The 12,395-nt window shown below is 44.8% G+C and overlaps 1 protein-coding gene across 1 annotated transcript in view; it reads left to right on the forward strand.

Annotated features, from left to right (window-relative positions):
- The first annotated feature begins 830 nt into the window (after positions 1 to 830).
- Positions 831 to 12,395, forward strand: part of LOC104277564 (nesprin-2-like) — a 36,519-nt gene continuing 24,954 nt past the window's right edge. Inside the window, exons 1-2 of the mRNA XM_009874234.1 lie at positions 831 to 983; positions 2,006 to 2,172. Coding sequence (XP_009872536.1) covers positions 918 to 983; positions 2,006 to 2,172 — 233 coding nt within the window. The 5' untranslated portion in view covers positions 831 to 917. The remainder of the gene's footprint in view (positions 984 to 2,005; positions 2,173 to 12,395) is intronic.

Raw genomic sequence — 12,395 nt, forward strand, 5'->3', positions numbered from 1 at the left:
AGACATTTTTGACTTCTTTAGTCCCGCGTATCTTAGGACAGGAATCCATCAAAGTAGATGAATTAATACAAATATATATTTAAGACCTCTAGGCTAGAAATGACTCCAGTTAGCTAGAAGAAGAGTCACCCTGCTTCTTTCTGAGATATTGGAGCAATGATATTAGCTTGGCTGGTTCAGGCAACATCAGACCTTGATTTTTCTGTCTAGACAATTTGTTTATCCATCCTGGCAAATGCAATTTTGAGGAAAAAAAAAATCCATACTTTTCAATAAAAAGGGCAGGTTCTTGATGCTGATTTTTTTTTTTGGAAGTTCTCCAGGAACTGGGGAGCAAATGAGAAGAAAAGAGGGAGATTTTCATAGAGATAAATAACTGCAGTCAGTAGTTGCGAAGTTTCTCTTACAGTTGCAGAAAAATAAGAACTTACCTAGATGTTATTTCACTTGTGTTATGTATGACACTACACTAAACAGTATGTAGTAATTATACATTTTATATTCCTTCTGTGGCATTTTCACGTTTTCACAGAGTAATATTTAAATTGTTATATAAGCTCATAATTTATAAAGCTGTCACTCAGTTTAATTCTTCTGAGGGAGAGAATCTAGTGTTTGCTAGTCAACTTTTGTCCCTGTTATCCAAAATAAGATGTAATAACAATCTACTTGCTGGCTTTGAAAAGAAGACAAGAGATATTTGGTAACTGCTCCCACAAAATGGAATATTATCAAATGCAGACTAGAAATTAGAAGGTTCATAATTGGTGTTTTCCTTCCTGAGAAGGGTGTTTCCAGCAGTTAATGTGTGTGCTTCTCCATAGGTGTCTCTGCGTAAGCAGGAGATCGAGGACAGGCTCAATGCCTGGATTGTGTTCAATGAAAAGAATAAGGAGCTGTGCTCCTGGCTGGTACAAATGGAAAGCAAAGTGTTGCAGACTGCAGATGTCAGCATTGAAGACATGATAGACAAATTGCAGAAGGTGAGTAGTAACGCCACTTTTCTTCAGTTGCAGTCTGATAGCTCTTTACAGAGGCACCATTCCTCATTTCTTCCTTGCCTCTCAGCAGCAATACATGATACAAAGCCAGCACCAGCTTTTGTGATGAGCTTTTCTAGCCTCAGCTCTTATCTTCTTGATGATCAGACTAGGAGTGTAATGCAAAACAGAAATGTGACCTGACTGCGTTGAGGCGTGGGGGTGGTGGGGCTCTGGATGGTCGGGATGGTTGGGCACACGCTCGGAGCCCTCCCTGCAGGGCACCGGTGGCATCCTGGGAGTGTCTCACTGCTCATCACCACCTCCACTCATGTCAGTGGTTACAAAACTGGTAGTTGGAGGGCAAGGAAAGAATTGAAGGGTGGGGTAGCTCTTATGTCAGGTGAACAAGTTACCACAACCAAAAATAAAACCTGATTCTGCCCTTTCTCTTGGTAGCTGGGGCAGTTAGTCCTTTCTAAGGCTTTCATATTAGCTTGATTTTAAGCAGGATCACTGTTTTCATAGAATCATAGAATTGTCTGGGTTGGAAGGGACCTGAAAGATCATCTAGTTCCAACCCCTCTGCTGCAGTGTTCCTTCCCATGGCTTAAAGGTCTCAATATCTAATCCCAGATCTCCTCTGGATAAAAATACCAACAAAATAAACCCATGCTAGACTTGAATTTGTGTTCTTTTGACGTAGCTTGATTGAAAAATTATGTTAAATCAGGAAAGCAGAGACAAAATTAGAACATTAAATTGCTATTTTTAGGAGTACTTACTCTTGACACTTACAAGTCTTTAAGCTGCTTATTTTTTCATAGTGGCTTCATTGTGAGACTGCTTTTCAGCTGAGAGTTTGTTTTGTTTTAAGTGCTAATGTACACGCTAATGTATGAACCTGAACCATCGCAAGCCAAACCTAACTTCACGTGGGAAAAGAAACAGATAGGTTTGGTTTGGTTTGGTTTGGTTGTTTTGTTTTGCCCAGGAGCTAAGCAATGTTTGTGTATATTTATCAGGATTGTATGGAAGAAATAAACCTGTTCAGTGAAAATAAGCTTCACTTGAAACAAATGGGCGATCAGCTCATCAAGGCTAGCAACAAGAGCCGAGTTGCAGAAATTGATGATAAACTTAACAAAATCAATGATCGCTGGCAGCACCTCTTTGATGTCATTGGAGCGAGGTAAGAAAATGATTTAAAATGTTTTATATGAGCTAAAAGTCAGAGGCTAGTGTCCTTGACCGGCAGAAACAGACTGACATGACTTTTCAGTTCTGTTGAAATTTATTGTTGAGAGAACCTTCAGTTTAATTTGAATGTGTGGGGTTTTTATTACTTGTTGCTGTATTATGACTCCAAGTGTCTTAGTTTGTCTAACGATAGAGGGCAGAGTATAAGAATTTATGTAAAATATAATCATGGGAGCTATGTAAAAGGAAGAGTGAAATTGATGACTCTAGCATGTGTCGAATTGGGACTTAATTTGAAGGTGGTGTCATAGGAGTTCTGTTTCACTCTGTGTCTGAATGCACAGAATTTGGGAATAGATTCTGGTCTACCTCTGTAGACAGGCTTATGTATTATAATGTTGGAATTTTTTACATTCAGAAGTGTGTGAAATTTCACTTAATATTAGTGCTATTTCTTTACTTGGTCTTTTTCCTAAAATCAGCTGGAACACCATAGTATGAGTTTACTTTTTAAATTCAGGATCTTCTGTATAATGGCAATACAGAAAATACTGTGAGTTGAAAACAAAAACCCACAAAGTCTAGGCAATGACCTCTTCTTAAAGGGTTAAACATCTTTATTATACTTGACAGAGTTAAAAACATGATCATCGTTGTGCCATTGGCCTTACTGAGACGATCCCATTTCACTATTATCTCTGAGTTTCTACCACAGCATGGGGAGGAGGATGCTGGGCTGGTCTCACTGCCTGGCTGAGTTTATTAGTAATCCAGGAATAATAAGGCTAACATCAAATTAGAGTTGGTCTAAACTTCTCTCTCAAGCTTTTGTTTTGCCTGCAGCCCCCCTCTCTGGGCCCTCAGAAGCTCTCTTGCTCAGTTAACATTTGGGACAGATGAGGCAGGTGGCTGTGCTGTGACAATGTGGTGCTAAGTGTGCTGGATCTTAGTCAGGAATGAGATCTGAATTAGTGGTGACACGTGAGCCATGAATGATTAAGCAGAAGCTGCCTTCTTGAAATCTGTTTTGCAGTGGTTGTCTCAAGGTGTCTCGGTATTTGATACAGTGTAGGAAAGAAAGCTTACCTTTTATAACAGCACATTTTCTTTCCATTCTTGTCTTATGGTAACATGTCACTTTTAAAGCATTTATGATCATTTGTGTCCTGTGTGTTAGGTTTGAGTTGTAGCAATTATAAAATGCAATTTAAAATGCACTGTTTTAAAATTGCTGCAAATACGACACATTACTAGAAATCTTTAGGAAAATATGCTAAATAACTGATGGAATATTTAGAGAGAGCTCTGGCAGTCTTTTTAAAATAGTCTGTGACAAGTGTATGGTGCTGCTTTGAGGTATGTTAGTGCAGATTTGCCTAAAGCATCAACGTAGCTCCCAGTGTGGTATCTAAGTGGACGTTGCAGCTACTGGGGAGCTGGTGTGACACTTTACAATTGTTCCTCTGTTCTTAATCCCCAAAAGGTCTAGAATGTGCCAGCATCTACTTGTGATTTCCACCACCTTTGTGCTCAGGACCAGGGTAGTGAACTGGAAGGACCTGACAAAATGGGGGTTTAAGCAGTTCCCTCAGCGGTCCAGGGTTATCAGGCAGCCCAGTGGGCTCTGCTGGACCTCTTGGACTGAAAATTAATGGAGGTTCAGCATATGACAGCATTTTGCAGCGTGTGTGTAGTACATCTCTCACCTAATCCACCTCACTTGGGCTTTGCTTGCAGCCTAGTTGTTCTCAGCTGCTTGGTTATAAATAACGAGCAGGCGAGACACTCACAATAGAATCTGAGTATCGTCCAAAGAGTTTGTTTTGACTTGATCACAACCTTCCAACTTTCTGTTTCAAGATCGCTGTTACAGTGGTGGCTGTGCACTGAGATTCGAATTCTGAAGTAATTAAATTAGGCTTAACTCAAATTTCCAGCTCACTCAGAGGTGTGTTTTGGGGCACTCAAGAGGAGGCTCCTCTTGTGCTTTTGGGTAGCCTCTCTTAAACTCGAGTGGTGGGAAGCAGACAGCAGTTCACTGATCACAGATGTGCCACAAGTCTCTCGCTCTTCATGGAGGAGTGGAGCAGAACGAGGAGCCTTGGGCTGGAGGCAAAAAGACTTGTGAGTATGGGTTGTGATGCCCCATGCTGGTAGACTGTCTCCTTCCTATTCAGTTTGCTTTTGTAAAAGCTTAAAAAAACCACCCACATATTTAAGCTGTGCTGAAAATAGAATGGTGGCCAAATTCGTTTTCACCCTGTTGCACAAAGCCATCACAATCTAGACATGCTCACGCGACCTCAAACATGCCATCACCAGTTTCCATCAGTGGGTAGGATGGGTTGGCCCCTGTAGGGGCAGGATGGAGCCTGTAGGATGTGGTACAGGGGTGGCTCACCAGCTGCTGCCCAGCAGAAGAGAGACTGCAGCCTGGCAGCATACCCAGACAGAGCCCTTTTTATTGGGCACTGCTTCTTTTCTTGGGGAGGACAAAAGGGACGGAGGAGATGCTTCAGGACAGAACCGCCAAAGGGCCTCAGAGGGTTTGAGGCAATTGAGGTAGGATAATGCTGCCTGGAGGGAAATAATTAATTTTGACTATGGAGGGGAGGCAATCATGTCTTGCTCCTGAAAAAAAACTTTGTGTGGGCTCTTACTTTCACAGCACCTCCATGAAATCAGGAGGTGGTTTTGCTCCTCATTTTTCGGATCAGTAGCTGTGGCAAGTAAATAGAAGTGAAAATCAAAAATATCCTGAGTTTTTGGTTGTCGAATCTGCAACTGCTTGGAGGTTTTTTTTGACAAGTATTACGCAGCACTGGCTGTTAAACACATAACCAGCTGCTGCCTTAATTCATGCTTGTGGGTGCCCCACAGCCCATTGCACTGCTCCGCTGGCCACCACTGGCCATCCAGCACAGGGACAAGGACCAAATCTCACGTCTTCATGGCAGGCCAAGACTTGGGCAGTAAGTAAACTACAGAGCCACGCACTGAGCATAAAATGTACATTGAATAACAGCCATGTGTTTGATGCCAGTTGTCCCTTCTGGGCACTGAATCTTTGCAGTAAGCAAGCACTTCACGATTCTGTGGTTAAAGGGTATAAAATAACCTGATTCCATATAGGATTCTAATTGAGATTTATAGCCAATTTCAGTTCTGTGGTTTCTGATGTCTCCATGTCTGGCCCTGCAACCCCAGTAACATTTTGTCTTTTCTGTAGTGTATTGCGTGACTGTGTGATACTGACATGAAACTAAACCAGTCTTGAGCCAGTGTATCAATACAAAGCATTCCTCCTGATAGCCTATTTCACCTTTCTAAACCAATAAACGTCCTGGGACAGATGGGCAAATTAGGTGAGCTCTCCATTTAGTCCTTGAAGTGATTCTCTTAGTTCGTGGTGACAAGCTCAGATTTGCCATATGGCTGAACTTGCAGGGCTTAAGCTTTCATTATATGCCTGTGTTTGGCTTGTGTTGCAGCAGGAAGGTGACTTGTTGCAAACTTGGAAAAGTTTCAAAACATCAATTCTCATGGGATAAAATAACCATGAAGACATTAGTATGCCTGGAAAGGAGAACAAATTAATTTCTGTTCAGCTCTGAAAATACTTACCAGGGTAGATTCTCATGCTGAAGTCTCTGTTAACAGAGAGGGAATACAAACATACTAACAGGCAGAAAGGAGCATTGTGCTGGCTTTAAAAATGGACACAGAAAAGCTCTTGCTTTTGTTCTCTCATCACCAGCCTTGTAGCAGCACTCTGCTAGGAGAAACAGCTGCATGTTTGCCCGTGCACCCAAGTGAAGGCTTGAAACAGTAGGAGTGCACAGGCTACATGCAGGGGATAAATGGCCAAAAATCCACAGGGTGGCATTTACACCTCTGGGATGCTCTGGAGCAGCGGTCCCCAGCCACTCATTAACTGCCAAGAATTGCCAAGGAGCTGTGTTGTGCACAGCCGTGTTCCTTGTTGTCCTTCCCTGGCCCGTCCACCCGTGACACTAACTCTGTGCTTTGCTTCCCAGCCCCGTGGGGAAGCGTTTGCCTGCGGCAGGGCTGTGTGCATGGGGCCTTCTGGCACCGGAGGAGCACCCATGTGTTACCAGAGGGCGTCTGTGCTGCCTGGGGTTGTGCAAAGCATTAGGACGGTGCTTGAGCCTTTGTTAAAGCCACCAGCTTCATCAGGGGCTGTCTCAGGCAGTTTTGGGTCTGCAGACCAGTCTCTGCAGTGACAAATATTGCATTTCTGTGTTAGGGACATCCTGCAGCTCTTCCCACTGCTTCTGTGCTGTGGAAGGGGGTTGCCAGTTCTCAGCTGCTCTGGCTGTGGGCATGCTGTGATATGTTTTCTTACTTGGTGGGTCCTGTCTGTGTTTTCAGCACTGGAGAAAGGCGCGTGTTTTGTGTGTGTGGCAGGACTGGGTTCAAATGACTGAGCTTTAGTGCAAGCATGAAAATACAGGGAAAGTAGGAAAACCAAATGTGCCTTTTCATTCTTTTAAATGTCAATCCTTGGCAACTAGATCTTTTCCTTGTGTTTGCAAGCTTCCAGCCCTCATTGTCCAGGAATCTTAAACTGCCAGAACCAAAGTCGGGCCCTTCCTTCCCACAGTCAACTTGGGAAATTCAAGGTATTTTCAGGTCGTTTCCTGCATACCCCAGCTGAAATTCCCAAAGAGCCTAAAATTGCTCAGCTTGCAGTAAAACAGGAGGAAGATGAAACTTTCCAGTGACACCACCTTGTGCTGTGCAGAGGTTTTATTGGGGAGCTCCAGCGAGTCACTGCTCCGTGCTTCCCCTTCCTCCCTGCACCCTCACAGCAGCTAGGGCTGCCCCACGGCAGCGGGGCCCCAGCTTGGTAGATATGGGGCCTCTCAGCTGTTCTCTGTATTTATTTTCCACCACCTGGCTTACCCTTTGGCAGGGCAGACCATCAGTCACCACACGTTGGTGTGCTGCCCTGTCGCAGCCGCCTTGCGCAGCCCATGGGCAGGGTGGGTGCACTCCGAGTTCAAAGGTCTTTTTCAATTGCTGCAGATCAGTATTGTGTGGCAAGGGAAGCACAGTGTCCTGCAAGGACAGCAGCGATACAGGTGTGTTGTTTGTGGAAGTATCACTGTAAAATCGCCTTCTTGTGTTTATTTTGGTGCAAACAAACAAAAAGTCATCCGGGTGGTTGAAATCTCACTCGCAAAGTGCCGGCTTGCTTTCTGTGTTCTCCGGGCTCCCTGTCCTTTAGGGATTATGCTCGTCTTTGGTGCAAAAGCTGTGACAGACTTCATTATCGTATCAGCCGGGATGGTTGGGCTTATTTTGGTTATGCAATGTGTGCTGGGAACAGGGGGAGCTGGCGGTGCAAGGAGAGTCCCTGTGTTCTGCATGCTGTCGCCATTCCTGGTGCCTGCCTGTTAAACTGGGAGGTTATTTCCCTGTTTTCTCAGACCTACCATTTCAAATATGTTTTTTGAACCTCCCCGGACCATAATCAGGCTAAACTGTCAAGGTGGCTGGGTATGATTTACCTGTGCAAATGTCTGAAGCTCTTTCATGGCGTGCGGTGTCTTCCCAGGCACTTTTTATCCTGCCATGTATTGAATGCGAGCGATTGGCAAGCTGATACAGGTCTGCAGAAGATTACCTGAATACTGAAAATGCTTTGATTTCAAAATAATTCCTTGCATTTTTGATGGGATTATCATAACCTCTTTATTTTTTTTCCTGATATTGGCTGTGTGGGGAGTGACTTTTAATCCAAGGTTCTCGGACTTCCGCCTTTTTTCCCCCACCCTGTGATCTCTGGCAGTCATAACACACAGAAATCACGACAGCGTGTTTTTCCACAAACGAATGGTACCATAAATGAAGATTAGGCGTTATTTTGTCCTCCAGTGTAGCAGACTACTTGAACTGGAGGCCTTCCACCTGCACCAGGAGGTTAAAGAGAGGACAGGTTAGTGTGTGGGAGATTTAATTCGTACTTAAATACCTGGGATATAATGGTAAAGTCGAGAAAGAAGAACGCAGGGGAAATAAGGATACATCTCTCTGTGTGGTGCCTGTGCGTGGATGTACGTTTTCTCAGTTTCTTGGGCTCGCTTCATATTAACTCTGCTGCAAATCATCCGGGTCTGAGGCTCCAGTCCCTGTTTCGCACAAGAAATGAGCACCGCATCTACCTTTTTTGGTGCTGAAGCCTCCAGCCTGCAACCTTTTTGTCGCCAGCCGCCACACCCGCCGGCAGCCGCTCGGCGTGCGCTTCTTCGCGTGCTAATTCTGTTGTGTCAGAATAAAGCTCTCATGGTTTTGTTCTGAAGAGGGATGCGGCCGTTTGCCAGGTAAAATTCCAACCCAAAATGTAGTAGGGGTTAAAATTGGGGGGAGCTATGGCGGCTCCCCAGCTTGGGGTTTCGGGGAGGAGGATGAGGACGGGTGAGCTTTCCCCCCCTCTCAGGATGCTAAAGAAAAAAAAGAGGGGTTTCCTCTAACGTGCCTGCCGTGGTCGAGCAGGCGATCCCCCTTGCAGCTGGGGATTTGCAAGCCAAAGAATGGTTTTTTCTTGCAAACCGTAAGTGCCATGTTGGTGAGCGGCCGCGGGCTTGGTTGGGGCGGGGTTTGTTCGAGCCGGCATCGGGACTGGCTTGGCTTGGGCAGGGGGGGCACGGGGGGGGAGGGCACCGCAGCGCCGATGCGCCAGCGGCTCCCCGCGATTCGCCTTGGACGAGTGGGTGAGCAGGAGGAATAGCATTCAAGGGGGCCTCCAGCTTAAAATCAGCTGCCTCTGGGAGTTTAGCACCCAAGAGATCTGCAACAACAACCTTTGGGGCTCGCCGGCCAGGAAAGACTCCTCCGGCGCGGCCGCTGCCTGTGCCGACACAACCCACAGGCATGGGGGCTTCCCGCTGTTGTACCAGGGCCGGGTGCCGTACACAGCAGCATGCCTGCATTTCATACGAAGGCCTAAAATTTGTCTTTGGCATCACCTCTCCAGATTGGGTCTTTTGTCCCTCACACGTTACGCTCGCCCCGCAACTTACTGAACAAAGGTTTCCTGGGTTGTGCATCTCATTTGCCGTACCGGGTGTAAACAATCCTGTCAGCCGGCAGGGAAATTTCAGCTGCTCTTCAGATAAAAAGAAATGCATGTAGGCTCTTTTTCTGATGACATTTGTGCTTCTGAAGGGGAGTTTGGAATAAATGTCAGGATGGTTTTCAGTCCTTTAGACTCTAAAATTTGAATGTTACTTATTACTGTATTTGAGCTTCCCTGGGCCTTTTCCTCCAGCGTTTTGACAGCTAATGCAATGCAGTTGGCAGGCGATTTGCAATTGTGTGAATACAATTCAGTCAACTTGAAAGTGCCTTCTACTGCTGGGTACTTCCTGAGCAGTTACTACAAAATATTCAATGTATTGATGAATGCACTTAAACAGCTTGATGCATTTCTCTTGTAACCAGTGCTGGCAACTTCACCGAGGGTATTAAGACCCAAATCCAATCTCGAGTCAGGTCGGTTAGTCCTTCTGTTCACTTTTGCAGCCAGCTTTTTGTTGTCGTTGTTGTTCTTTTTCTGCCTTTTCTATTTTGGTGTAAAGATTAAGATATTTAGAAACTGGCTTTGTTTGGCTTATCCCAGGCATCATGTGCATGTGTGTAAGCATTGGTTTGAATCAGGCTGTCTTTTAAAGCTGGGCCCATTGCAAAGTGCAAGACGTGTTTGAGTTTGCATGTTTTAGATTAGTGGTGATATTTGTTGGATTTTTTGTTTTTGGGATTTCTTTGGTTTTTAAGGTGTATTTTTTCTGCTTCTGGGGACATGCTGAATGGTGGCAAGTGAGTTCTCATTGGGAAATGAACTATGGTTAGGTAGGCCTGTATTCAGTTTGCCCGTTTGACCAAATAACTTGAGAATTACACTTTGTAGAGGAAGAATTGAACCAATAGTCAGTCTTCCACCTCCTAGGTCACTGGGAGGAGCTTGTTTCCACTGCTGCTTTTGAACTTTTATTGCTGTTAATTCCCTGTGTGTTGGGTCACTGGTCACCTGGAAGTGGAGGGAGCTTTTGCCCTCAGGCTTGGTGGCTTGCACTGTGCACCCCCACCCAGCACCCAGGGCCCCTTTCCAACAAATCCTCCCTTCGGCATGAATCCCAAAAGAGCTAATGAGATTTCTTACATGCAAAGAGCAGGTAATTTGCCAGAATACTTTCAGTGTGCAGAAATGCATTGGGGAATGGTTGTTTCAAGTGTGAGACTTTTGTGGATGTAATTAGACTATTTTACATTATCCTTTGAGCTGTAGCCAGAGAAATGGCAGTTCCCTGTGACTTCTGTGCAAGCTGAGGATGCTCCAGGAGGATGCTCAATTTTCATCATTTCACCTGTTGCTTCAGCGTAGAACCTACCCTTTACCCATATCTCTGTGTCTGCTGACTGCAACAAGAGTGGATCAGCCAATCCACATGTCTGGACAAGGCTGCCTTCTTATTTACACACTGCACTAATGTGAACTTCTGTTAGGTTTTTATTTTTTTCTTGTCTGCTTAGCTCAAGTTTGCGATTAATGACTTAAGAGCGTTTGAACTTGATCTAGTGGAAGGTGTCCCTGCCATGGCAGGAGGGTTGGAACTGCGTTTTCTTTAAGGTCCCTTCCAACCCAAACCATTCTGTGCTTCTGTAAGCATTAAGGGTGGTTAAATAACTGACAAATGCCATGTTCTATCCCGAATATGCAACAGATTAAATTACTTAATTACAGTGGTGTGTAATGGCAATTGCTAGAAATTAAATACAAGCACTCAGTATCACAGTGATGCTGTCCTTGAGACTGTTGCTTATAGTAACACTGGTAGACAGAGATTCACCTATTTATGGTAATGTCTGTAAACCAGAGTTTTAGAGTGATTTTTAAGACAAAATAATATACTTGGAGGTGTTTTTTTTCATCAAAACCCCTCACTTGGTTTCTAAAACTGTTGCTTTTTAAAATTTATTGAATGTACTGTCAGTCATAGAGACTTTTATTTATAATAACCAATATATCGCTTGGATTTGCTTTGGACTTCCTTGGCTATGTTCACCTACCTTTTATCCGATATGTGGGCTGAAGAAAAATGTCTTGCAACCCATGAGTTTTTCTGTAATGCAACTTCAGGATGGGAAACAGGTGGATACAGACTAAGAAGGGAGTACAGAGAAGCAAGGATCATGCTGAGCAGCACAGTAAGCTGTGGTCTCAGCAGGTCGGCTGTGGCATCAGATGGTCCAAACACATGCATCTCTTGGAGGCTGCCAGAGAGGTGATTTCAAAGCACTAGTGGGGAACCTCACAGAATATGCAGGGAATAAATTGCCACTGGATACACTGAAGGCAGTGCAGGGGGTTGAGCCTTGCAGTCCTGCTGACTGGCCTGAAGTCATGCAGTTTTAACAATGCAACAGCATAGAAATTTGGCTCAGACTCTTCCTCAGGCCTGGCTCTTTTAGTAGTTCTTCCCTTTGGTGCTCAACACAGAGCCTGTATTGTCCCGTCTTTCTAGGGACAAGGGTTCTGAGTCACCTGTCTTTGACAAGCCACATGCCCTGAGGAGTTACAGGTCCTTCTGAGCATCATAACTGGATCCAGATTGACTGGTGGGACAGAAGCAGAGGATGGGGTGGAGGAAGAATTAGGTCTCCTGGGTAAATTACTGCCAGCCCATGATAGCACAAGAAAATGCTGCACACCAGTGTGGTGTGTTCATTGAGTACTACTTAATAGAAGTAGAACCAGAAGCAGGAATATTTATTTATAAAGCAGCTGTTTGCTTGGGCCAGAGCAGCTAAATGCTTTTGTCATCCATTGTCTTCATCTGTATCAGCTGCAGCTGTGGAAAGCTCTGTCAGTGTAGAGGGGCAGAGGCAGCTGCTTTGCACTTTACACCACTGTCGGTAGCTTTGTGGGTGCAAGGCAGGAGCAAGGGCAGAATCCTTCAGGCTGGCTTGTAGGGTTGCAACAACCAGATAGGACTAATTTTTATGTTTTAGAGAGTGCGGAGTTGCTAAATACCTGCCAGTAGTCCTAGTGTAGGACTGTGCTTTTCTCACCCTCCTTGTAAAACAGCTGAAAGTACTGCCTGGACCTTTTGGGACAAAAGGTAGCTGAAGGTGCTTCCCATGCTGCTAATTCATATACCCCGTAAACCCCAGATTTTCTGCCCTTACACA

The sequence above is a fragment of the Apaloderma vittatum genome, unplaced genomic scaffold (genome assembly GCF_000703405.1).
Source record: "Apaloderma vittatum isolate BGI_N311 unplaced genomic scaffold, ASM70340v1 scaffold3148, whole genome shotgun sequence".
In the NCBI taxonomy this organism is placed as follows: Eukaryota; Metazoa; Chordata; class Aves; order Trogoniformes; family Trogonidae; genus Apaloderma; species Apaloderma vittatum.